At 42.7% G+C, this 26391-nt stretch overlaps 5 protein-coding genes across 6 annotated transcripts in view; 2 read left to right on the forward strand and 3 right to left on the reverse strand.

Annotated features, from left to right (window-relative positions):
* Positions 1 to 4258: 4258 nt before the first annotated feature.
* Positions 4259 to 13787, reverse strand: LOC128299626 (equilibrative nucleoside transporter 1). Its single transcript, XM_053035640.1, has 8 exons — positions 13674 to 13787; positions 11198 to 11859; positions 8951 to 9070; positions 6589 to 6719; positions 6366 to 6505; positions 6131 to 6276; positions 5616 to 5848; positions 4259 to 5550 (listed from the first exon to the last, which is right to left on the reverse strand). Exons 2-8 carry the CDS (start codon positions 11286 to 11288, stop codon positions 4912 to 4914), a joined length of 1500 nt encoding a protein of 499 aa, XP_052891600.1. The 5' UTR covers positions 11289 to 11859; positions 13674 to 13787; the 3' UTR covers positions 4259 to 4911.
* Positions 13788 to 14185: 398 nt separating this feature from the next.
* Positions 14186 to 15327, forward strand: LOC128299627 (THO complex subunit 3). Its single transcript, XM_053035641.1, has 2 exons — positions 14186 to 14423; positions 14489 to 15327. Exons 1-2 carry the CDS (start codon positions 14235 to 14237, stop codon positions 15266 to 15268), a joined length of 969 nt encoding a protein of 322 aa, XP_052891601.1. The 5' UTR covers positions 14186 to 14234; the 3' UTR covers positions 15269 to 15327.
* On the reverse strand, positions 15303 to 18847 carry LOC128299625 (NADPH-dependent diflavin oxidoreductase 1). Its single transcript, XM_053035639.1, has 3 exons — positions 17945 to 18847; positions 15943 to 16430; positions 15303 to 15864 (listed from the first exon to the last, which is right to left on the reverse strand). The coding sequence occupies exons 1-3, from the start codon at positions 18774 to 18776 to the stop codon at positions 15436 to 15438; spliced, it is 1749 nt and encodes a 582-aa protein (XP_052891599.1). The 5' UTR covers positions 18777 to 18847; the 3' UTR covers positions 15303 to 15435.
* Positions 16630 to 17681, forward strand: LOC128299628 (U3 small nucleolar ribonucleoprotein protein IMP4). 2 transcript variants are annotated; one of them, XM_053035643.1, is made up of 2 exons: positions 16630 to 16894; positions 16928 to 17681. In XM_053035643.1, the coding sequence occupies exons 1-2, from the start codon at positions 16699 to 16701 to the stop codon at positions 17638 to 17640; spliced, it is 909 nt and encodes a 302-aa protein (XP_052891603.1). In that variant the 5' UTR covers positions 16630 to 16698; the 3' UTR covers positions 17641 to 17681. The 2 variants fall into 2 exon arrangements, with proteins under 2 accessions (XP_052891603.1, XP_052891602.1); XM_053035642.1 differs by having other exon boundaries at positions 16630 to 17681.
* A 5209-nt stretch (positions 18848 to 24056) lies between the features above and the next one.
* The window catches only part of LOC128297596 (protein Skeletor, isoforms B/C), a 30070-nt gene continuing 27735 nt past the window's right edge, over positions 24057 to 26391 (reverse strand). Inside the window, exons 10-12 of the mRNA XM_053033271.1 lie at positions 25277 to 25407; positions 25024 to 25193; positions 24057 to 24239 (exon numbers count right to left, since the gene is read on the reverse strand). Coding sequence (XP_052889231.1) covers positions 24057 to 24239; positions 25024 to 25193; positions 25277 to 25407 — 484 coding nt within the window. The remainder of the gene's footprint in view (positions 24240 to 25023; positions 25194 to 25276; positions 25408 to 26391) is intronic.

Raw genomic sequence — 26391 nt, forward strand, 5'->3', positions numbered from 1 at the left:
TATTTATATCTCTTGTCGTCATGAAATGTCCGGGGGTTTAGAAGGATGCCATACATCAATATTTTCCATCAATATTCCAAATTGTTATTTGCATAAAAATAAACTTGTGCACAGTTATGGTACGCGCTGTATCGTTTGGACGAACGGAAAGAGATGAAAGATCAGTTGACGGATCAAGCGCTATGATCACTAGAGGGAAGGGTACAGCAAAATGAAATGCTACCACGTGGTACGGAAATTTGTGCTATCTCTCCGTTTGGATGCTCTCTTGGTGTTGGAAACCAAAAATTCCACCGCTTTTGAGCGTTTTCGACGGACGGAACGGCGCAAAATACGAAAGAGATGCAGGATCCGTTTTGCCTTTTCCCCCTTCACTCTAATGCGTTTGATAGGAATGTGAAAGGAATGTTCTTTTATAAACCCTAATTCTCACATTCCGGTCACCAAAGAAATTGAACTTATGGGTATATATGGGTTTGTGCCTTGCCTTGTTATCACTGGCAACGATCTATGAAAGTAAATAAACGAAAACATGGTTTGTTGCTGCATGCTATTCAGTGCCAGTGCCAATCTTCTTATCCAAATTGCTGAGCACATTTGGATTGAGTACCGATTGCCAATCGGTACGACGTGTTTACCGGATGCTGTGCGTAGCATCACTACGCGAACTGTTCCGTCCTTGCCAGGATGAACCGAAATAATACGCCCCATTTCCCGCAAGGAATGATGCATGTTGTCTTCTTTGACGATCACCAGTTGGTTTTCTTTTAGGGATACTGATCGACCATGCAGTACTTGGCTCGCGCTTGCAATTGCTGTAAGCAAGTGAACCGTGACACCTTTCATGCTTTGGCACCGACAGGCAGACGTGATTAATGCCATTATGCGAGAAAAAAACGCTGTATTAAATGCATGGTGAGAAGTGTTACTTCCACTTGTAGATGCTCGTTTGGTATCACAAGTTACAAAATTGGCCGATTCTGGGGCATTTTGTCCCAACTTCAAAATTCGCCAGAGGCCTCTTGTGGTACCCTTCGGGGTCCCCTCTAGCATAAGGAGACTGGGCCTATGTATACAACTACTGCACACATTATTTGGGGCCCCCAACAAGGCGAGGCCCTAGGCGACCGCCTACTCCACCTACCGTTTGATCCACAACTGGTTCCACTTGGTTATGATCAGCTGTCTAAACAGAAAGATCACTCGCATGAGTTTGACATGCAGTGACGGGGGGCTTGAAGTGATTAGCGAGTGAATTCTCGCGAGGGATGCGAACTTAAATGTGTCTTGTGCATTTTATACAAGATATATTATCCAAAAGTACGCAAACCATTGCAAGCAGATCAGATGAAATCGTCAAAAAGGAATATACAGCCTTAGTAAGAATTATTTCGTGAATTATAACAGCGAGCTTTGCTATCTTTAAATATTTGGATGCTAATCAATGTTTCGACGAGACAAGACAAAATCATCGTTAAAGAACATTTTTAAAACATTCGTATAACAACCATGACATCAAAAAGTCCCATCATTATCATTTAATTTATTAAATCTTGTAATTGGCAATGGCGGATTGCTCTTGGACGATTTTACCAACCGGAGACTTCAACGATAGGGAAGAAAGGAAATATATTTTTAACTTTCTGCATCTTTCTTACACATTCGATCACACTTTAGCGTTTAACAATAAAGTGTATTTTTTTTGTTTTCTAAGGAGCTAAAACGGTACCTAGCGCTAGTTTTAGGATATACGTGCCTATGCTAGCCCAATGGTAGTATCTAATGTGTGTATGCTAAGCGCCCGATCACGTGCTCACTATGACGAACTGAACTGATCGAGCTGAGGCACAGTCACTGACACAACACTCACCATGGAATACTCTTAAAACAAACGTTTCACATTCGCTTACTGGTATGTGTTGATTATGTTCGTGTTCCATTTGCTCGGTAGTACAGTAGTTTCATGATAATAGTGTGATGAAAGATTGGGATGTGACCTCCCATCATCATCAGATCGAATAAGAAATGCATTCATGTTTCTGCTGGTGTTCACTAAAGCCGTGTTTCCGGCAAGGGACTGAAAATGCGTAAAAAATAAAAAAAAGGTAAGGCAGTAAATAGTAAGTAAACATAAACAAATCAATATAATAGTAAATAAAAAACCAAAAAAAAACAGTACTTTTTGGAACTATTTTATTGCATACAAAAAAAAAAACAAACACATTACGAGTTGAGAGTAAAGCAAAGTTTTTTTTTTAAAGTAAGCTATTTGAAGCTGCAGAACACAGTGAAATATATCGTTAAAACCCAAAAAAACATTTTCCAGAAGTTATAACAGCTTTTAAGGGCGCACGACTTTGGATCATTATAAAATGATTATAATTATGGGAAATCAAAATTGAAATCAAACATCACTAGACTAATCAAACAAACAAACACACACACCGAACTAACGCTATAGTAAAACCCTTCTCGCTTATACTTCATCAGTCCAATATTATATGAATAATAGTTTAAATACAATGTTATGCCAAACCTGGCGCACAACTAGCGACTTACAACGTAAAATTTTGGTACTCAAACGAATGGTGAATGTTTCATCAGGACATTAGGAATCGCGCGTTTCGTCGTTTTAGCTAAACATCACTTAACCAAAATAAAAATAAAACCATTTAGATTTTGGGAAGGTTTGCCAAAGCAGAACAAAAGAATTGTCGTTTGTGTGTGTTTTTGGTTTTTGGTTTACATTCCGTTTCTTCACTTAACAATTGTGGCGAAATAGGGTTCACTGAGATCCGGTATTAAAGCGCGTTTTGTATGACTTCTGAGTGGAAAACTATGATATGGAGGTGTGTCGCTGCATTTCCCTTCTGTATTACTCTTACACTTAATCCATAGGGCCACTTATTACTATTGCGGGTTCTGCCAGAGCGTTGTATGGTCTATTAAGAGATAGCTTATGTTAAACATGGAACCGAACTCGTATCGCGCGGCCACAGTCTGTGTTAAAAATATTTATACGTAAAAGATAGAATAACACTAACACTAAATACGCTAAACAATTTGACATATGATGGGTTTCAGTAGGTTGCACATTAATAATAAAAACAAATGAAACAATTTAACTTATTGCATGTTTGAGCAGTTCTTCTACTTTCTGACGGATGTCTATCGCATGTTAGTGTAATCTAGAGATCCTAAAATTATGCTACGAAAAAAGACTGTTGAAGGAGCTTATCTTTTCGGCAACATACATGCATATTGTAAGAATACGAGGATAGATAACACAAATCAAAACGAGACTAATTTTAACAGTAAAGCTAATTTTAAACAGCAAAGCACATTCATACGTAATGACTGTAGTGAATCAGTTAAGGTTCTCGATGCTGATGATGATGACGACTTTGAAAACTTGTTCTACTACTTAACAAATCAGACTATGGTTTAGTACGTTTCTTTGAATAGGCTCTATTTCGCCCTTGGACTTAGCATGTCGTTGTATGGGTCTGTCTAAAATAATTTGTCTGTAACTGAATGTGTTCTTTCGCACTACAGCCTACATAAGTTAAGGTTTAGTATAGTTAGTTTACCATTTTGCTTGACGCGATTTCGATTGCCGCATGGTTATCGGAAAGTTGTTGGATAGTCCATTAATGCGACATTTGAGGGACCGTACAATACGAGCTATAAAACCGATCTTACGATCCTTTAGGCGACCAATGTGGTATAGTGTACTATTGCTTAATCCTTACACACATGTGTCTGGCTGGATGATCTTGCAATGACTTGCTGCATCTGTTTGAAATGCATTAAATGGCAAGCTATTTTGACGAACCTTGTCATTCACGCCACATCCTGATTGATTACCTTGTGTGATGGCGGCAGCCGATCACTTTTTAGTATTTGCTAACATACACTGTTGTTGTTACCTACCGTTTGAAAAGGCGCACGGCTTTTTGAGAAAGCTGAAACGTCTGCCGCCACGCTCGACATGATGTGGCCTGAACATCACTCCCTAAGGATAGGCTTGGCGTTTAATGTGTTTAAAACTATGATACAATCGTGATACATGCGTTAAATTTAACCCCAAAACTATTACTAGCCCTAAACGTAGAACACGAAGCTTACTTGCCTTCAAACAAACAAACAGACAAATAGAAAGTTCATCTTTCCCAAAGAGTTTCCTCATCAGTAGTAACTCTCTGCAAAACAATTAATCATTCTAAAGATGGATTTGTTGGGGTTCACAACAAATGGACAACCCAAACGCAAAACATGCTTTCTCGCTCTGCCTAACTAACAATCAAACCTGCCAAAGTGAGTAAGCGTATCGATTTTTTCGTTTGAGTTATCCGTTCGAAACTCGGAATAAGGAGAATAGTGTCGGATGGGATCTGTTACCGGTGCTGTCGTGTGAAAGATTGGTGCCGCTATTTGCTTACACCACCGGGACCACCTCCTTGACCGATTATGTTATTAAACCTGCCATACAAATCCATATTTAGGATAATTAATAATTTTGAAACATCTTAAATTAAAGCTTAAAGCCCTTTAAACGACGTTAATTCAGCATCAATAGAAAGCACAGTAGAAACAAAATAAAATGGGGAAAGGAGAAATTTGTGCGATTCTTTATCACCACGCACTGATACGGAACTTTTCTGCGAAAGTTTGGTAGTGACGATAGTGAACGCCTTAAAAACGTAACTTGCATTCATTCCATCTGAGCAAGTAGATATGATTTTGGGAGAAGACTTTAAAACCTAACTGTGTGCGCAAATGACCCACTAATGATCGTTACTTTGCGCATAATCAGACCACCACGCTGCGATATTACTCTCTCGTTGGGAATGGGACGTATGCCGGTTACGAAACGTACCCGTCGTACACGTCCATTCCCCAAAGCCAGGCCTAGTGAAGCCATTCGAGGAAGTTATACTGTACCACCATCGGGAACACCATCGAGAATAGAATGCCGGTAAAGATACCGGTAATAAGCATGGCGGCCGCAAACATACCGGCCGTCATTGCGTACTGTGGTTCCACCGATTGGGGTGCGTACATCATACCGAGCGAGCTGAAGTATCCGGAGCTGAAGGCCATCACGATCGCGATGCCCCAGTACACCCAGTCGTGATCGATGTAGACGGGCAGGACGCGCGAAATGTTGAGCGGCTGATAGTTGCAGAAGAGGAACAGTGGCAGAAAGGCTGCCCGCAATACTACGGGCCATACCAGGTACTTGGGCTTGGGCCAGGTTACCCAGGACGTCAGCAGGCTACCGAGCATGGCGCACACGTTGAACGTCAGGAAGCAACAGATACTCACGAACAGCTCGTCCTCGATGATGAAGTTGCTATCCGAGCGCTTGATGTCGGAATGCACGGCCGGAAACACGGCCAGGGTGATGAAAAACACGAAGAACACGTTGAATAGCTGCGGGAACGCTTGCTTAAAGATGGTCCAGTACGGTGGCCGGGAACTCACATTTGCCCGTTGGTTCGATTCGATTTCCTTTTCCTTGAGCAGCTCATGGTAGCGATAGAATTTCTGCAAGCAAAAGCATACGTTTAACAAAACACAACATAAGGGAAACGTACAAACCGAACACTTACATTCAATGGCAACGCAAAGTATGTGTCGAAACAGAGCAACAGCACAAACATTGCGGTAATGAAGTAGTAGATTGCTGCCGTCCTCACGGAGGATGCAAACTGGGAGCTGAGAATCGAGATGATTGACGCAAACGTGCCGCTGATGTTCGAGCCAAGAACGACCGCGCCCGTATACTTGAACGGTAGCTTCGCGGCCATCCCGTACACCGTGTTTTGATAAATTCCACCAGCCACTGTAAAGAGGGTACAACCGATGCATTAGTACACATGGATGATCGTAATATAACACACAGGGTGTAGTAGTGGTATCATGGCTGGCCCCAACTACGGGAGAATAAATTCATAGGAAGCCAAAAATGGAAATCATTGTCATTTTTAACAAGTGACCAACAATCTCCCGTGTAAAAAGAGTTGCAATTTACAAAAAAACCTTTTAAAAACGTAATGGTCGGTAAGTTTTTTGCAGAAAGCATCAAATTTGGTACACCCTGTATGCACGAAAGAACTTAACGTACTGTTCAAAATCACCACCGTGGTCATCGTGATCCAGAAGAATGCACCGGGCCATTCGGACGAGTTGATCATGGCCAGCACTACCGTAACGACGAAGACGATCACCTCTATGAGAATGCTGTAAACGATCCGTTTCGTGAGATTGCCACTGCAATGGAAACAAATCAACACACATGAAATAATTATTTATAACCGTGTTCGACTCCGACTTTTGTCAGTTGCCTTTTGCATACTTACCCAAGGTTCATGAAAATGTTGAGCCAATTAAACAGAAGGTTTGGAACCTGAGAAGCAAATCCAACGTACGCGAGAAAGTACGTTCCATATTCTAATTCCACGCCCGTGTAGTTTTGACTCAATTTATAATCTACAAAATACTGCGGGGAAAATTAGAAAATAAACACACATGTGATTACTAGCTTCCTTTCGATTCAATGATTACAACAACGCAACAACTTACTGATTTGGCAGTGATGAACATGTTCCATGGCATTAGCGTACCGATGCCGTGGATCATCAGCGTGAGAAAGACGAGTCGCAGTTTGTCTCGCGGTGGATTTAGCTCCATCTTGGCCCGCTCCATTGTCATCCCTGGAAGCAGGTTCCATCGTGTTAGCAAATAGTACAGGGTGAAAATCATGTTGGGTTCCCCGAAACACCAATTGGTTTTAACAATTAAATAGCTCCACACAAACGGTCGACGTATATCGCGTGTCTTGCTCTGTGTATGAACGGTGTTAGGTTTGCACTAGCATGGGCAGCGTGTCAAAATGACCTCCTCACTTCGGCAACGACACTTGTCAACTGGGCAGGGCAAAGAGCGAACGGTGGCACACAAGGTACATCACTCGGGTCTCGGAGCCGCTAAACGCAACCACCACAAAACAGCACCAGCGAATCGATGAAAGTGGTCCGCAGTGTACGCACTTTGCTAGAACTGTCCTGTCCTTTTCTTAGAGGACATACATTCCTTTGCAGCTTTAAATATGTAGCGAACGCGAACTGTTCCAGCGCAAACTATCAACCGATCAAGTAAACCGATGCCACCGAAATGAATGATCGATCCCGAGAGCGTGCAGTCGTTTCCCGCAGGATCGAGCGACTTTTCGAAACCGGACAGGCCACGGAACGGAGCAGGGCCCGGGGAAAAACACGCATGAAGCTGGACCACAAAAGGCAAGACGCAAAATTATAGTCCCAACGTGTTTTGTACATAGCATATCTGACTTGGCTCCTGGATCTCCTCTCGTCTGTGCTCGTCGGCAAAGCTGTGTTATGTGAAGAAAGACACAACATGAAATTGCATGTTGAGCGGGCATCATCTTCTCTTGCTGTATCCACGTCTAGATGCAATTCGCGTTCCTCTTTGTCTTTTGTGTTTATTTCGTTTCCATTAAATTCCTGCATGGAGAGTTTTTTGTGCGCTGCAGGAAAAATTCGAGGAAATTATGTCTACCAGAGCAAAAAATCCACCCAGAGACAGCGATCCTGAGATTTGAGAGCTATATTTTTTTATTTTTTAATGTATAATAAACCATCAAACAGTTAGACCTCGATAGACAACGATCGAAAATCTGAACATCAGAGAAAAAAAAAACTAATCTAAACATTTAATTGAATTATAAATAAATGCTTACTAAACAGCACTTTATATTTTCATAATCATTATCGATCAAATTGTTCGATTATTTTTAAAAAGTAGCAAAAAAACACAACTAGTAACTCATTTCCTTCCTCGATTCAACACATAATCGATAAGTTTGATCGATCGCTTAAATTCCTTTTGGTAAAATTAAACTTCATCAGGCACGATAAATTAAACGATGTGCTGGCAGGTAAACGAACCGAAAAAAAAAACAGGAAAACAAGGACACAACACCGCCGAAAACTGAGAAGGTGCAGCATCGAAGGAGAACATCAAAGGAAAGAAGTGAATAAAACAGCAAAAAAATATAAAAAAGATTTATAATAAATCGCATTATTCATTTGATTCGAAAATGGCTGTTGGACCAGTATGAAAAGTTTAATAAACTTGAAAAAGATTATTACTAATTCCTCATAACTTTGAAACCACGTTAAGCACGCACGGCGCAATACAACAGAGTGGCATTTAAATTGCGACTCGAGGCATGTTTTTGATAAGGAAATTTAAAATAAACCGTGTCAACTGTGTTTGCCCTTACACCACACCGCGGCTTCCAACTCCGCAAGTGCAGTCGCGGAATGTGTCGTAGAGTTAACCCACAAATTGGCAACATTCCTTCGGTTTCCCTCCTTTTGTGGTCACAACCCCAAAGTTTGGTGGTTTTCGACGTTGCAAAACCATTGTGCGAGACCGCAAACACAGAGACCAATAAATTATTACTTCCAATCGAGCAATAATTCACACACGCACGCAAACCACTCCACCACGGGCACATGGAATGGTGGTGGAAGGTGCAGGAAGAAGAGACGGAATTGGGTGGACTATACCTTAATTTGTTTCCTTCCAGTAGTGATAGCATTAACACACCGAACCAACCCAAGTGCTGGCATGTTTGGAAGTGTGTCTTTTGCTTACGGTAGTACAATTTTTGTGTGCTTAAGCTGATATTTGATGCGGCAGCAACAAAAAAAAACATTCAGGTATAAAACATTGCATTCCAAAGTGGAGCATCAGCAAAAAACAGCACAGTGGGGGTGTGCTTTTTTGTGAAAACACGATTCGTTTGCGGTATTTTGTTACGTAAATTAGGCTTACACAGCCACAGGGGCGCGACCCTTAAATGATATCTACCCTTTTTTTTGTTACGCGATGAAGGATGGAAGACAACGATACTTACCCCTGAAGTTGAGCTCATCGTTCGGAAGATTGTGCTCTTCCCAGGCCGGTGTAAGCCGCACCGGTTCCATTTTTTCCAAGAACGGAGCCTTTTCTGTCTCATTGTGCGGGGCTGTCGTTGCTGAAAAGAAGAGAACGTAAACATAAATAAAGTGCTTTGTTTTACTGAATGTGTTCGATAGAATTTTATTTATATTTATAAAAAAACCCCTTCATTAATCATATGCCAAAGTGGGAAAACAGGCGAGCAATGCAAACAATGCTAATGTGCATTTAAAAATGACCGCGCTAGTCTGGTGCGGCCTGATATGGGGTGGGTGATAATGGCTTAACAATAAACCTCGTTTGCCCTACATTCAATCAATCCCTTTGTTGCATAATAGGACAGACAACGATGCATTAATCACAGTAATGACACAATACCGGAAGGTTATTCAGCTCGCCTCTTATTAAGCTTGTTATTGAGAGCTTTTGCAAACATTCATCTTCCGTGGGACAGTCTTTAAAACAAATACGAGCGTTGTTGTGCTCATCCGTACTGCATAAACAATAACTTATTTATTAAACGTTAGATAGTTGGCTGATAGTTATTGCTTATTGCATGCGAACCATTTCTCAAACGTCGTTTATTGGCTACTTCCCATCGCTGATAATTGCATCGCGAGTGCTCAACCCCATGTTGTCGCATACAATCAACACTTACGCGCCATAGCCGATCTTTAAGTGCAACGTACGAGTACACCGTCTCGATGCTGGTTGCATAAAGCAAAATCTCAAGCACATTTAATCTATACTGACGGGACGATAAATAACCCTCGTCCATTCGCTCAACCACGATCAGGTTGTGAGGGAACCGCGTTCGCTTCATGCACAACAAGATACGTCGATCCAATCCGCCGTTTCTTGCCCGAATGCACATACCGTTCCGAGTTGAAAAACAAAAACCTGTGATATGTGCACCCTTCTCTGTTCGCGTCCCTCTTGCCACCGTTGATGATACGCGTGATGAATGACTAGAATAAAAGTTACGAGATCTATTTTTATCCACCGCGCGCATTAAATCGTGTGCTTCTTATGTCTTGGGACACTTTTTCCACTCTCCCCGGCACGATTGAGTTTGCTCCCCTTCAGCATGGGAACGGCTTTCCACTAAAACAGCTCTGCCAGGTTGGGGTTTCTTGCGATGGATGGACAATAGATCAATTGGACCAGGAATGCGTAGTGATAGCATACTCATGACAGAGACCACGTATGTTAGCGAAAGAATGTCTTTTGATCTAGTCGACTGGTGAAGATCGGTCGAAAGAGAGAGCACCTCGATCGGAAGTCCCAACCGGCACAGGCGCGCGCGCGCGCTCTTACTAACTTCAATCAATTTATTAGCCAATTATGTTAAGAAAGAAGGCATCAAGGGGGACAAGAGCAAAATAAATTCATAACAAGATGGTACACATGTAGACGATAAGAAATGATGGCAAGTCACTTGGATCAATCAATCTTCTGCTGAGAGTGGCATCAGTTTCTTCGCTTCGGCCTTTTGTTGATCGGAACGGTAAAAAGACAGCCTCCATTTGATAATGGAAGTACCGGGGTTGCGTCCGGTCGATACTACACTATCACTTGCCTCGAAAATATGCCAACAACGCCATGCATAAGCAGTAATCTCTATTCATGAGAGACAGAAAAAAACGGATGCCAAGTAATTTCCGTCAATCATCGGGCTAAGCAAGATTCAGAACTTGTGTGACCTCCTATAACAAGAACGTAATTGCCATGAAGAAAAAGGTCTTCAAAACTGGCTTGACTAACATTTTACAATGTCAATGATAAGATTAATTATTCTGTGCGGATTGCTAGCAAGCTGGTGCAATCTTTAACGGAACGGAAACCGGTATAGACATAACACACACCCCACAGCTAAAAATCACACAGAATCAAAAATAGCATTGGTGATGACGATCATGCCACGTGTTCACATCAAATTTTTGGAAATATTATCCTGCGCACTTTCCTCCAAATTTAAACAATGGAACTAGAAATGTACTTGAAACGGAACCGTCACAGTTTAAAATTAGCGCATTAGCATGTTTAGATGTTCCGTCACATACAGCACAACAGCAATTCATTCGGCCACAGAGTAGTGCGCTAAAACCGTACATACCGTTGACCAAACAAACCGTTTTGTTTACCGGCCCCACGCAAAACCCTATCCGCGTGCTAAATGAAGCATGTGCTTCACAATACTCACCACCGCTACGGCTGCTAACGACGCTAATGTTGCCTCCATTTATCCGGCCACCGTTGCCGGGGAGAAGGTTTTGACTATCGTACGACGACATCGTGCTGGTGGGGGATACGGGATCGTTCGGAGAATCTGTACTTGTGGTGACTTGCTAACGGCCTTTTTCCTCTACCACATAACCTCCAATCACACGCGGGGGCCTTCTTTTATCCGGCTGTCCACTGTGCTGTTGCCATTCAAACGCACGTTCGCAACATAGTAGCAATCGAATGATCTTGCCTTTCAGCGAGTTCCGGTTAGTAAAACGCTGCCAACTTCAAGACACACTGGTTCCGAACGAGTAATTCGGCATCGAGGTGCCGTTCCCTGGGTAACTGATGTGATGATGGTACCGGTCATGAGAGCAGCACTCGATTAGAATTATGCAACATATGCGTGTTTTCGTTGCTTTAAACCATTCCTCCGGATTGAATTACAGGTGAGCTCGGGGCATAAATATGCTACGATAGCATACACTATACACTGCTGGTACTGCTGGTGCTGGTTATAGAAAACACTCGGAGGTGTGGAAAGCTATAGACAGGTTCTTCTTTTAATACTTGAGCACCGACCGCAGATTTGCCTTGTCTGGTCTAGTTTCAACGATCGTACACCGTTGCCGACACAATCTGGAATGAAATGAAGAATGAACGATCGAATTAATGGAACAGTGGAATCGCAAGAGATAAAATCAATGACGTCGGAATGGCTGATAAGGTTGTTGGAAGAGTACTTCTATCTAGTGTCTCAATCAATCGTTATGATTATGTTCTTCCCTTTTTCATTCCATTCGCCTCGGTATGGTCCATTGTGGGCCGCCTGGAAACAGAAGGTTGTCTATACTTTTTATGATTGGCCTTATCAACTTCGTGGTGCACCATAGTAATGGGAAGCACGAGCACCTACTGTTATTGTACCCCACCGATGGCGAACTATGCTTTCCACCCGGCGATCCATTATTGTAGGACGAAAGGGGCCCAAAATCGGAACCGAAAGTACCGAAGGTTACCGATAACCAAGTGATAATGTTCGAAAACAATGGGAAAAGGGACTTTCAACATGTTGATATGGCATCGTGCAACGAACTGAAAGATGCGAATGACAAACGAATGACCACAATCAGAGTATGTTCGTTATATAAAACATTCGAACAATTTCAGATCGGTTCTAAGCCCATTTTCGCTCATTCTTTACAGAGTAATACGTAAAGGAATTAATTATATATGAAAATTCATTTAACGTATCATTCATTACGATGCAAATCGTGTTTCAATCGTGCGTCCGCGTACCGCGAATCAAAACAACGTGACGATCATTACAACTGTATTTTAAAGAGCTATCGTCTGGAGGAGGTAACCTTTCTGATCACTTTATATACGCCGATCAGCACAAGGTGTTCGTGTTTTGCATCAAGTAGGCTCGGATTGTTCGTACTGCTCCGTTTTTGCAGGTTTGTTTGCATTATTATCGCTGAATGCAACGCCTTCTATGATGTGTGTATTTGGCGCGAACAACACTACACTGGTTCCAGATCCATGACTACAACGCATGTGTATCGATTGTTTACTCAAGCTGCAGGCGGTATTGCAATATTTGCTTCAATTCAACTTCATACAGACTCCTCCCTTCATGCGTGTTCTATTCCTAGGCTTCGCGTGATTCATAAAACTGTTCATTAAAAACCCTCCGGTTCTTAAGTGTAGATTGTTGCTTCTTCTTCCGAACTGTTGCCGATCTGCCCAATAGAGGAAAATCACAATCAACGCTTTCACTGTGCGGCATTACGGCGTGAGTATTTCCCGCGTGTTATCATTCTCGTATCGCAGTAGATAAGGCAGCTCCGTTGCATAATATACACGTGGGAAGTGGCCCTTAGGGGCGTTATGTTTTGTACTTCTAGGAACGCGCCCGGCCAATGTGGCATGGAACTGTTGAGCACTCGCGTACCGGAAACAGCACATGTCAAATGCACACACCGCTGTTGACAAGAGTACCCATTGGATAAGAATCGATTTTCGGACCAAATTTTCTAGGGCCTATTTTTAGCAGAGCACATTTTCACCACGCGACAAGCACAGATTGTCGATCCGAGTCGGCTTCGCTTGGCAATCTAATTCACATTCATCAGCCGTGAAAGTTGTCCACTTGTTTGGCGCTGTTGCACTGGCACTGCTTGTTCGTCCGTGATTATGCGGGGAATTTTCCTTTTAATCATTTACAAGCACATCGTTGATAACATCGTTATGTTAACAGGATGAAAGAATGTTGGATAAAACAACCTTTTTGTACACCGTTTTTATGCTTCCATTGTACCGTCGCCCTAACAAACGGAGCATCAGGTAGACCACACGGTGCCACTTTCTTTTGTGGGTTTGTTACGCTGGCTAAAATCGATACCAGTAGGTTGCGATGTTTGGCTGATCCAATGCTGTGCTTAACTTACCTTCTCAACAAACGGTTTTAACAAATTGTTGGCCGATTTAGGAACACCAACTTAGTGGTGTTTCCCCCGTTCACGTGATGACCAGTGACGGTAGCGGCAATTCCGGCTCAACGCAGTATCCGTATTGAACGTTGCTGGTGTTGTTGCAAGTAAGAAGACTTCTTCCTTTTTTGTCGAGTTTGCGTCCACCAACGTGAAGCGCAGTTTACACGGTACCTCAATGAAGTGAGGAAAAAATTTAAACTGCAAAAATATTAATCTTTGTAAATGGAAATGCACACTACAAATAAATCTAAATATTCTGCACTATTCTTTTCTAATACGCTGTATACCATTCTCGATATTTCACCGTGTCGTTCTTGCGTCGACATAGGTTATTGTTATCAGACGGTTAATTGACGACCAACGTCACTGACAGTTTTCAATTAATTGGATGGGACGATGTTGTTCTTTGGGTTGCTGGGTTGTAAAACTTTGACATTCTGGATGCTCTTCAAGCCAGTAAACAAATCAGCAAATCCCCACAAGCCGCCGAAAACGTAAATTGTGCCAAAACTTACAATGGTCAGCAGTAAAACACAGCTTGCCGAGCTGCAGGAATATTTCAAAGGACACAACAAAAGCAGAGAAGCCTCGAAGGCGCACACGGCGAAAGTACATTCTGTCGGCTGGAACTGCGATGGACGCCGCCTGGCCTCCGGTTCGTTCGACAAAACGGTGGCCGTGTTTACGCTTGATCGTGATCGTTTGGTATTAATAACACTGTGGTTGGAATGGTACATGGCAGCGTTTTAACCGTTTGTGCGTAATTGCAGAACAAGGAGAGCACCTACCGCGGCCATACCGGTTCAGTGGATCAGTTGTGTTGGCATGCGTCGATGCCGGATTTGCTAAGCACAGCCAGTGGTGATAAAACCGTCCGCATATGGGATGTAAGGGTAGGAAAATGTGCGACCTTCATTAATACGAAAGGTGAAAACATCAACATTACCTGGTCACCGGATGGGCACACGATAGCGGTTGGCAATAAGGAGGATTTGGTCACGTTCATCGACACGCGTACGCACAAGATCCGTGCCGAGGAGCAGTTCAGCTTTGAGGTGAATGAAATCGCCTGGAGCAATGGAAGTGATTTGTTTTTCCTCACCAATGGACAGGGATGTGTGCACATCCTGAACTACCCGAACCTGGAACTCCAGCAAGTTCTGAAAGCGCATCCAAGCACCTGCATATGCATCGAGTTTGACCCGACCGGAAAATATTTTGCGACCGGTTCTGCCGATGCACTGGTTTCGCTGTGGGATGCGGAAGAGTTGGCCTGTTTGAGGGTGTTTTCCCGGCTCGACTGGCCGGTGCGTACAATTTCCTTCAGCCACGATGGAAAACTGTTGGCTTCGGCAAGCGAGGATTTGATAATCGATATAGGTGACACGGAAACCGGAGAGAAGGTGGCAGATATTTCTGTCGATGCGGCTACCTTTACCGTTGCTTGGCATCCGAAACAATACATCCTAGCATACGCCTGCGACGATAAGGATACGAACGATAGGCGACGGGATGCCGGTAGTTTAAAAGTGTGGGGATTTTCGGAGTAAGTGAGAAATATAAATCAGGATCATCATTAGCTCATACTGTTATTATTGTTTCCTCTAAATCAACCAATTTTGCCGGTAAAGTGATTGTTTTAGGACAAACCTCCGAATCGTTTGTTTGGCTCACGAGTTCGATTGAGCTCTATCTCTCGTGTTGTTGAACGTGTTTTCTATGCCCAGGTTTCTTCCTGATAACGATTCGCTTGAATCATGCTCTCTATATGCTGTGCATCGCCGATTGCTTCCACCAGAGCTTCCTTGACTGCTTGAGGCATATTTTTTGAGCTACCCGAAACCAGCACATAACCACCGTCCTCTATAAGCAACTTTTTCAAAAGAACACCCTGCTTCTGGATAAGATGCTGAACATAAACTTTGTCCGATTGATCACGTGAAAAGGCACAAAATAACTGTAGCATACCACTCTCTTCCATCCGTTTGAGATCTTCCTCGCAGTGGAAGTCGGCGGTAGAACTACGGCATCCGAAAAACAGTACCAACGGTGCAGAGGTAGGTGTTTCGGAGAGTTCCCTTTCCTGAAGAATGCCACGGAAGGGTGCCAAACCCGTGCCTGGACCGATCATTACGAGTGGAATTCGCTGTTGCATCAAAAAGGAAAATAAGGAGACAATCAAACAGTATTCCCACAGGCGATTCCCATGAATGATGTTACTTACATTATCTACAGGGAGCTGGAATGTACTCTTTCGTACCCACGCGTTTACTACACAGCCCGGAGTCAAAAGTTTCAACCAGTTTGAACACAGCCCGCGTCTGGGTGCGCTAAGTTTCGTCCGGTACTCAATAATAGCCACTAGAATTTGTATCTTTCCGCTTTCGACTGCAGAAGCGATCGAAAATGCTCTCGGTTTTATCGGTTGGAAAAGTTCAAACAGTGCTTCTAGCGTCAGACATTTGGTGGCGTGGGGGAAATCTAGCAGTACCTCCAATATCGTACGCCTTGGTCGGTTGGCATAGGCAAATAGCTCTTCCTGTCCTTCGTAGCGGCTGAACTCGATCAGTTTTTCCCGTTCTAGCTCGTTGGTGCAATTTTTAGCCAACACCGCGAACGCCCTCGCACGTGGTATGGCCGTTAAATCCCAGTATTGCTCCGCAATTGCAACCAAGGGCAAAGGTTTTTGAAGCATGGACGGTACGGGCATTTCTGTAATGGATCAAAACTATCATTAATGTTATTTTTTTAGCTAAATTTAACAGATATGTTTTACGAATTTGTTTCACTTTTGTCATCCAAGCGATTGGAGAAGTTTCTTATGTCTAAAAAGCGACCAAGTCGACAAAATATCGGCACGCACCACAAACGTCATTTGAATGAAAGCAACGTGCAATTGTTTGTATGTTTTTCACCAAGAACGCAAAGTTGGTTCCTCCGCTGTTTTGTAAACGATTTGTGCCTAAAATACAGTGAAATCATGCTTCGGCGACAAGCTCGTTTACGAAGAGAGTATCTCTACCGAAAGGCAGTTGAAAGCAAACACAAAATCGTGCAGGATAAAAAGGAACGAATTAAACGGTCGCTCGAGGAACACGTACCGATACATGGGGACCTCAAGAAGGATGCGTTAGCGCTTCAGGAAAAGCTCAAATGGACCGACGAGGGTCCGAAACGTGCCGCAGAAATTGGTGGTGTAAGCGGTGGAGCAAATACGGCCGATTCCAAGGACGACGAGTATCGATACGCTGGCTGTGAGGATCCAAAGATTATGATTACAACATCGCGCGATCCATCCTCCCGGTTGAAACAGTTCGTCAAGGAGTTGCGTTTGCTCTTTCCTAATGCGCAACGAATGAACCGTGGTAACTTCGAAATGAAACAGCTCATACACGCGTGCCGGGCAAACAATGTGACCGATTTCATCGTGGTGCATGAACATGGTGGCGTACCGGACAATCTCATCATCTGCCACCTGCCGTACGGTCCGACGGCAAGCTTCAACATTTCGGGCATCGTCATGCGTCACGATATTCCGGACATTGGGACGATGAGCGAGCAGAAACCGCACCTGATCTTTCACAACTTCAAGACGAAACTTGCCGAACGGACGATGTCCATCCTGCGGTATCTGTTCCCGGTGCCAAAGGAAGACTCGAAGCGTGTCATGACTTTTGCTAATCATGACGATTTCATCAGCTTTCGGCATCACACCTATCGAACGGTGGATAAGCAGCTGGAACTGACCGAATGCGGGCCACGATTTCAGCTGAAACTGTATCAAATCAAGTTGGGCACGCTAGACGAACTTGATGCGGCCGATACGGAATGGGTTTATCGACCGTACATGAATACGGCAGCAAAGAGACGCTTCCTCTCAGATGACGATGGTTGGCAGGAGGATAATCAAGTGCAGGAATAAACCGTTAGCACATACGGATGGTGTAATAAAGAAGATAAATTTTGTCGATAAAGGCGTGCGTGTCGTTCTGTTCAGTTGGACCATCCGTGAATACCTATTATCAACATTTCTAAACGGTAGGAAAAGGGTGTAGCGTTTGATTGCAATGTTGCAGCACTAATGCCTCCAATCCATCATCCTTATCTTAATCTGAACAACAAGGTATCTAGTCACCACATTCCATTTTGCATCAATACAACTGTTGATCTCAATGCCTCTTTTCGCCGCAACATTGCCTGAACATATAAAGAAACGCTTCACTTACCTGAATCAATGGCTTTCACATGAATTACTGTGTCTCTATCCAGATGAAACTCATGCTGGTTGAACAGTTCGAACAGCTGGTCAATGCTTTCGCTAGAATTGTGCGGTCTGACATAAAGTACATCACCCGAACACCAAGGAACAGCCCGTTCCTCGAACGTTATCATCCGAACGTCTTGGAAGTGGTCCGCTGCAGTGGTGCGCCGATTTTCCACCACCATCGTTTGAAACCCGTTCGGCATGGTTATTTCGGCGTACAGATCGATTGAACCTGTTTGGTGTTGGCCTTCCGGGACTATTTCCACCTTCCAACGGAACTCTCGTGGGCTTTCGGTTAGCATGCATGTACCAGCTGGTAGTGGTACTATGCGACCCAGCTCATCCCACAACTGGTCGATCCAGGGCAAAAAGACCGCCCCATACCCCAGATCATGCTGATCGTCACAGAGCCCAACAGGTAGCAGTGCCGTTCCTCCTAGCTGTAGCAATCGTTTATGCAACTTTTTCGCAACATAATTAAACTTCGGGTAGCGCGAATCACCGAGTCCCAGGACGGCAAAGTGTACTTGTTGAAGCGAATCTGTGGGAAGGCTCTTGCGGAGCAGAAACTTCCAGAACCGTTTCATATTGTCGGGTTCTTCGCCCTGGCCGTAGGTGGAGCATACACAAACCACGAATCGTTCTCCGATCAGGTCCGACACGTCATATTCATCCATCGGCAGTACGTTCCCACGGAAGAAGTACATCTTCGATTCGCGCCATATCTGCTCGGCCAAATCCTGTGCCGTTCCGGACTGGCTTCCGTACAGGATGGTAAGTTTACGCTCCTTCATCGTTGCTTGCTATGTGGAGACACTTTACCCTAACAAGAATATGTTAAATTGACTGGAACACTGATGTTCTTTGTCACTTTATTGGTCGGAATCGGAGCACTGTTTATATCTGACATTGTCGTCAACAACTGCGCTCTCTTTCGCACCCGTTTGCTATCGCACACAACGCAACAGCTGATTAGCATTGACAGTAAATTTTCGCCTCATAGAGCGGTGTTTAGCGATGGGGCGAAAATAGTGGCGAAATGATGGGCGACGTTTATCTAAATTTTTAAATTATTGATACGCACGTGTTGACAGTGCACGTGTATAACGCGTTGATGGCATGGTAGTATTAATGGATTTACTTATAAACTAACACAACAGCGGAAAGTCGAAGAATCAATCCAAATGCAACAGCCAATTGTGAAAAGTTGCTGGCAAATATGTATCTCTATCACATATATAGATGATCCCTGGCTGTATATCTCTACCCATTTAAGCTGAGGAAGACTAGCTGTTCCAGCTTAACTTGATGTGTTCTCCTTCTCTGCGCAACTTGAACGTTGCGTTGACGTTTTCTGTCAGCATAGTTCAAGAGCTCATTCCTGCGATAGGTGAATGATAGTCCTGAACAAACGTTTTAGAGCATTCATTCCGCTACTTACCGACTTTCAGATATTTTCTTTCCATCATTAACGAGTCCACAGCCGCCTTGTGTCTGCCCATCGATTACCAAACGAAGTGAAACACAACTCGCCTGTTCGCCGGCCGTTCGTGTTTGTTGCTTAGTTACCGTTTAATGCTTTATTTAAAACTAGTGTATGTTTGCTGCTTACAATGCAATCCTGTTCGCTTACTTCAAAGTGTAAAGAATTATTGTCTCACAATCATCATTTCCATTAGGTGTGCCAATGTTTCCTCTCCGACGAATGTCCTATTTCTGATTTGTTATCGTAGAGTTGTGTTTTTTCTTTGTCTGTTTAAGTGTTTCAGTTACATCCGGTGCAGTACCGGGGCGTACCGGTGGCGTTCGAAATTATGCTTCGAATTGGTCAACTGGTTGGGCACAAAAAAAGGTAAAATACGTTTCAAAATGAATACGAGAGAAATATTTGCTGTTTGCTACTTTACCGCTTGACGATATTTCGCTTTTTGATTGACATTCAGTTATCGAGAGAATGTAGAGAAATTTTTTTAATTGTTTTTTTTTGGTTTTTGTTTGTTTGATCTCGTTTCACTATCGTTAGCGCCACGGTGAACATTTTTAAATTGTTTGCTCCTCCAGTTCGCCAGTTTATTCATCTCCAACTCCAATGTAGTGCTTCCGACCTGACGCTAATTATTGTCTTACGGTAATGTAGCCCTTTCGCATCTAATTTGTCACATCAGCTTATACGCTATTTGTCATGTAATTGACACACGGCTGTTTTACATGCAGACACATAAAGTAATTCAAAATTTGTGCGAATTATTCGCGCGTCATACTGTTTGTTATTTCTAGTTTGTAGCATTTTGCATTCGAGTGCCTTTTTTGTGTGTTTTGCTTTTGCAACCAATCTGTTTGTGCTGTGTTATGCTGTTTTGTTTTTTTTTGTCGAAAGTTACAGTATTCTTTAGTTGCCAAGTGTTGTTGTGGTATGACGAAATGAAATGCTACAATGGATACATTTCATTACGAATTTTAAAAAGTTCAGAAGCGAAAACCAAGAAAAGAAAAATTCTTCAACATCGTAACGCAATAATTAACATTATCTAAACCAAAAACAGAAAATCGTATCGTAGAAAAACAACACAGTTTTTCAAGCATTCAACAGAGACAAGCTTTACAGCACGATTTCATTGTATAGCACGTTGATGCGGTGTAGCATGTTTAATGTTTTGTTTTATGTTTGCCTCACTTACATGCAAAATTAATTACTCTTTTCACCCACACGAATGTAAAATGTACACGTACAACTTCCATATCGGTTAGCGTTAGCTTTATTGTCCTATAGCTTATTCCTTACGGTGTACGATATCATCCCCTTAACAGTACTATTTATTGTCCTTAGTCCTTCGTGTTAATGATGCATTGTTAATGTGTGTGCTTTTTTTATGCGCCTCTTAAATACAAGAAGTAGAGTAAAATGATCCACCCAATGTCGCATTACACCACCCACGCATCGTCATTAGATCGATGCTTCGAAGTTGTGTGTGTGTGCTTCACTTTTGGTGGCATTAGATGCATAACGGTTGCACCGTTGTTGTTTTGTTTTGTTTTGTATTTTATTAATGTGAGAGAATTGCATTTCGCCAGCCTATTTTGAGTTTCGTTTGCTAAATTTACAGTTACTGGTAAAGTTTGTTGCCATTTGCTTTTTTTGTTTTACTTTGTTTTGTTTTGTTTGTTTGGTTGTTTAAATTTAATATTTGAGCTCCGCTCGGTACATCGAACAAAGTTCGACCGGTGTTGCCGGTAGTGTTTGCAAATTAACGTATCCTTTACATGCACTTACTAACCTCGCATTGCTAGTGGGGTTTATTTGCATGGGAAGTTTTTTTTTGCTGTGTTTGCATTTTGTAGTATGTGTAGTGGCTATATCTATAGGATTTAGTTGGTTAGCTAGTTTATTTTCTTTTGTGTATTGTCCCAAAAGTGTGTTGTCAAAACCGGGGAAAAAACAGAATGTTCACGGATGTTTTGCAGTGACCAGAGTTTAGCTACGTTACAGGGAATGTGTCTAAATATGTATTTTTATGCTTTTCCCTATCAACCTTATCCTTTATACAGCTACAGCGAATGCACGTATGTAATATACGTTAAAAAGAAATACCAATTAGCTTTACCGTGTATATGCTACTTTAGTGTCACATGTTCATTACTGTTCATTATTGTCAACGTTTGCGCGGCGTGGCTCGCAGAACCGGAATTAATCCTCCCTCCCCCTCTCGTAGCTGTTGCCCATTATTTCTTAAACTATCTAGGATGCGATTTTTACTAAACTGCTCATGCCCTTTATTGTCAAATAGTTTCCGGGGTAAACTTTAACGACACCGCCTGCAAGCATTCGCATACCCACCGTATGCTTCCCCTTACTTATTGCACTAGTTGTGGAACGTTTAAGTAATTAATGTTTAAATTTTCATACACAGACGGTTGTTTTTGATTGAAATAGCATGCAAATGTGGGTTTGAAAAGTTCGAACAGTACGCAGCCGCGGTAAGTTACACCTTATTGTCGCATCGTTTCGCATTCACTTCTTTTTGTAGTTTTTCATTTTTATGTTTGTTTTCTAATTTATTCATCAACTCCCCGATTGCTGCTTCCTTTCCCTTATTGTCGATTGCACTGTAAATAGTGTTTAGCTCAGCTTCTTAATTTTTTCTTGTTGTTGGTTGGCTTTTTGACACATCTTTTTTTTTGTTATGTTCACTAGTCTTTATTATTGTCGTATCGGTTGCTATGTCTTGCCGATTGGGGGAAACGTGCAAAAAAGGGAGTAATAAATATGCTTTACAATTGTACGGTTGATGCTTTTCTTCATCACACTCTTTCTTTTACTTCAAACAATGCTTCGATGTGCTTGTGATGTGATGTTTTAATGCATTACGTGTAAGAAGTAATAATTTTTGATTAAAACATTGCATTGTGTTTTAAAAAAGAAGCAACTAAAACGACATTAATCTAGTAAGATGCACAACAGTTTTAATTAAAATTAATGTAACAAGTTAATGGTACGCCTGCGAAAACGCTGTACCACCTGACGATTAAAAGCGATTTTTCGTATTTCGATTCAGCTTTACAGCAAATTATGATTATGAAAACAGTTTTATGTTCGTGCGAAACGTAAGGTGCAGTTTGCAATAATTAAAAAAAAGGTATAGTAAGGTAACATTTTCTTATGTGTACGAATATTGTTTGTTGTAACATTTGCTTTCCACCGTGCCGTAGCCGAATAAAGTCTGCCCTTCAAGCGCAACGGGGCGCTACACTCGTTTGTAACTTAACATTATCCACGTGTTTGGTTTACGATTATAGTAAATTCCTTTAACTAATGGTGCTTTGCAAAGCTTTGCTTCGCGATAGGTTTTTTGCTGAATCGGTTCCATTCCCACCCAAGTCTTGGTGACCATTTCGTTTAGCTAGTAATTCCCCCGCTTTCTTTTTTCCTTACACAACTACTCCCAACTACTCTTCACCAATCCAGTGGGGTGTTCGCGTCTTGATGACATCCCAATTCCGCTCTCCGGCTGTCTGCAGATTCGATATAACGTAGTAAGATATGTTTTTCGGCGATATCGCATGGTTGTATATGGGTTTTTGATGCATTTTAGCAAGCAATTCGTTCGTTTTGCTGAATAATTACACGCTCTGCCCTACAATTGCTCCACAACCCCCCCCCTCCACAGATGTCCAAGTGGTGAACTGTTTTGCCACGGTTTTATCACGTTGGATCGGGGTTGCAGCAAACAACTCCCCGGTCAAAACCCCATCCCGGTGGGCAGCTTTCCGTTCTGGACGTTCGCTTTCGAACGGCACCTGCGAAATGCGCGTCAAGTGACGAACGTTCGTTTCACGTCCTGCAAACGTCTTGTATTGTTTCTAGCACGATTTGTATCATGTTTTGTTTGCCTACCTAAGATTGCCTACCGTTTTGTGGAGGCATTTTGTGTGTGGCCCGATTCGCCGATATGACCGGTGAAGCCACCACCAGTGGAGGGTTCTCGTCGTTCGCGCCAATTGCGGACTATTTAACTTTTGTTTGCGCGAGTTGTTTCGCGCGGGCAGTGAAGGCAACACAATCCAGGTGCCGACGGGGGCGTGTGCTCGCGACAATGCAATGCATCAGTAATGTGGACGGATAAAGACGTTTTTAACTTCCCTCACTGCCGTTCGTTGTGCGGATGCGGTTGCCCGAGTGCCGAGCCGAAACAAAGCACGTGCGTAACAGGCAACACGTGGAAAGAGGCGTGTGAAATGAAACGTGTTCGGAACAAACCAAACCTGGACGCGAAATGGCGCGAACAGTCGCGGGATTCGTTTCACCACTGGCAGCTTCACCGGTTACTATGGCCAGCAATGACGACCACGACGACGACGATGAAATAGTACAGCGATTGTAAATGAGAGGAGAACCAATAGATTCCCCCCCAAAGTTTTGCGGGCAATAGCCACTGCCTTTGCTCACTCTAATCTAAGGTTTTTGTGTGTGGTTGTTGCGTTGGCATAAATATAGCTCCAAACGCAGTATTGCGCAGTGACGTGTTCAACAGCGACCGTCATAGGTGCGTTGGGGGCATAAAGTGGCCACTAAACTATCAAAAACCTCGGTACGGCTGTCTCGCCACTAGCCACCAGGTGGGTGTGAGCGCTAGCAGGAGCAACGTGTACAGCAAGATGGACGAACTCGACCCATACAAACCATGCGATCCGCTGATCTTACTCGTTTCACCCGCATTAACGACGTGAATTTTCCAACCCAAATTGCGATGCGTGAAGCACTGAAGAGAGAGGTGATAGTATTTTGGGGTTGAATAATTATGGAACGAGAAAGGAGTGTTAATTTAAGAAATTAAGATTTCTGGTCCTGGACCTTTAGATGTGGTGAGGTACTACAGTGAGTACCATAATTATAAGGTCATCAGTTTTTTTAGAATAGTAGACCAAGTTGAAGAGACTCTTAGTAGTGATGTTTAAAGTTACAAAATATTCTAAACATAATGCAAATTTCCATGATTTTTGTGAATTTTTATACAGTTTTTCCATATTTAATGGACTTGTTAAAAAAATACTCTATGTAACAGACTAAATACACGGTCACTTAGAATGTGCGTAGAACCGTTTTAGTGTTCATTAAGAATTTTTGATAGAAAATAAAGTGTTTTAAGATATCTTAAACCCCATTTAACCGGGTGTCTGATTATCCGAGCAGCTCGGAAATGACAGTTTCAACGGAAATTTGACATATACCGGCAACACCGTTGATGGGGTCTCATTGATCTTATGCTCAAATGAGCTCAAATTCTTTTGAGCAATAAAACACACAGGGAAAATATATTGAACTCTAAAAGAAGTATCGTAAAAATCTATGTAACTGTGTGCGTAAAAATATACAAAAATCATGTAAAAAAAGCACTGTTTGTTAACATTATGTAAGAGAATATTTTATAAATTTGTAAAAGTCCATGCTATCTATTCAGCGTTGTTTGATACTCTAAAAAAATGATTAACCACACAGTTTTGTCGCGCACTGTATCAGTGTCCCTCTGGCAAGGTATTACTTACCTGATAGTACACCAGATCGGGTGTTTCCTCCACAACCGTCCAGTTCAGATACGCTGGCTGACCGTTCGGATCGTCGCAGGACAGTTGGAGTGTTTTCTTGTACTCCTCAAAGGTGGCAATTTCGGTCGATCGATCAATCGTTTTGTGCTTCCATTCGCAGTACCGTCCAGCTAGCATGCAAATAAGTTTAAAAACATTAAATTAGGCTAGATTGTGTCATCCGAAAACGATGCGTAGCAGGGATGCATCTTACCCGCGGTCGGATAGGCGTACCCATCGGCATCATATTCTACGCCGGCGTACACCGTTTCCCGGCGCCGCTTGGCCTCGCTTAGCTGGCCGTAGCCTCCCTCGCTCGAGCTGGTAATGTACAGTGGATGATATCTGTGGCAACGAAACGGGGCAGAAAAGTTAGTTCATTGCGTTTCGGGTGCACCGAGATGCAAATAGATACGAAATCCACCAGTGCTCCAGCACAGCAATGAAGCATCCATTTCTCATGTTACTCATACATTTTGGGCCAATGTTATAATGAGAAGGGGAAACGTGCGCGCCAGACAAACAGAGAGTGTGGTGCTCGAACATTATTAAACTTTCCTTCATTTCGTTTGAGGTACGCTTTTTTTGTTTTATGCGCCAGCTTCACAACGCACCGAGTGAAGATGAAGGATAAAAGTAAACCATCAGCGTTACGGTCTGACCGGCGGGCAGCATTCAAATGTAAAAAACTGAAAGTTATTTCCACATTTTACATCGTGTGGCAGATTGGAATAGTTACAGCTGCGGTTAATGGAGCCTAGCTTTTAAGGATTCTGTTGTGTGCTTTATGGGTTTCAAAGGAATGCTCCCTGGTGTACGGGCAAGGACGAGGAAGTTTTGTCATGCCACGGGTTCGGGTGAATCTCAAACTTGTCCTGCTGTTACATAGAGCCCGCAGGCCCATTTTGTTCTGTCCAAAGAAACTTATTTTATTTCAAGCACCAACAGAGGCAAATGTTCAATGTGTTGGGCTTTTATGTTAAAGTATAAATTTCAAAAAGAGAGCATATCAAATTCTTTAGAATGGTGCTATGAAACACTATCCAATAACCAGCAACTGTCCACTAAACTATTTCATGGAGAGCACAGAAAGTTGTAGAGCACCATCTAGACCAGCTGTGTTTATCAGTATTGTCCATTTTCGATAGATTGTAAGAACTTTCTAAAGTAATATGCTTGAAAAAATCGTTGAGAGTGTCTTAATCGTCAAAATCTCCGAATCTTTGGAGAGCTTGGACATCTGTCGATAACATTGCATCGTAAAAATGCGATTTAACCAATAAAATACTAAATCATATAAGCAGTCCAATAAGAGCAAAATCAAAGCCA

The sequence above is a fragment of the Anopheles moucheti genome, chromosome 2, assembly GCF_943734755.1.
Source record: "Anopheles moucheti chromosome 2, idAnoMoucSN_F20_07, whole genome shotgun sequence".
NCBI classification, from domain to species: Eukaryota; Metazoa; Arthropoda; class Insecta; order Diptera; family Culicidae; genus Anopheles; species Anopheles moucheti.

What these genes read in the sequence shown, in the direction of transcription:
- LOC128299628 (XM_053035642.1), top strand. Translation starts at nt 16,699, where the DNA reads ATGCTTCGGCGACAAGCTCGTTTACGAAGAGAGTATCTCTACCGAAAG.
- LOC128299625 (XM_053035639.1), bottom strand. Translation starts at nt 18,776, where the DNA reads ATGAAGGAGCGTAAACTTACCATCCTGTACGGAAGCCAGTCCGGAACG. An exon ending in TGTGAAAGCCATTGATTCAG is followed by an intron (nt 16,431 to 17,944) that starts GTAAGTGAAGCG and finishes GATCCATTACAG; the next exon opens with AAATGCCCGTACCGTCCATG. An exon ending in TCCAGCTCCCTGTAGATAAT is followed by an intron (nt 15,865 to 15,942) that starts GTAAGTAACATC and finishes TTGATGCAACAG; the next exon opens with CGAATTCCACTCGTAATGAT.
- LOC128299626 (XM_053035640.1), bottom strand. Translation starts at nt 11,288, where the DNA reads ATGTCGTCGTACGATAGTCAAAACCTTCTCCCCGGCAACGGTGGCCGG. An exon ending in AACATTTTCATGAACCTTGG is followed by an intron (nt 6,277 to 6,365) that starts GTAAGTATGCAA and finishes TTTCCATTGCAG; the next exon opens with TGGCAATCTCACGAAACGGA. An exon ending in ACTTTGCGTTGCCATTGAAT is followed by an intron (nt 5,551 to 5,615) that starts GTAAGTGTTCGG and finishes TTTTGCTTGCAG; the next exon opens with AAATTCTATCGCTACCATGA.
- LOC128299627 (XM_053035641.1), top strand. Translation starts at nt 14,235, where the DNA reads ATGGTCAGCAGTAAAACACAGCTTGCCGAGCTGCAGGAATATTTCAAA. An exon ending in CGCTTGATCGTGATCGTTTG is followed by an intron (nt 14,424 to 14,488) that starts GTATTAATAACA and finishes GCGTAATTGCAG; the next exon opens with AACAAGGAGAGCACCTACCG.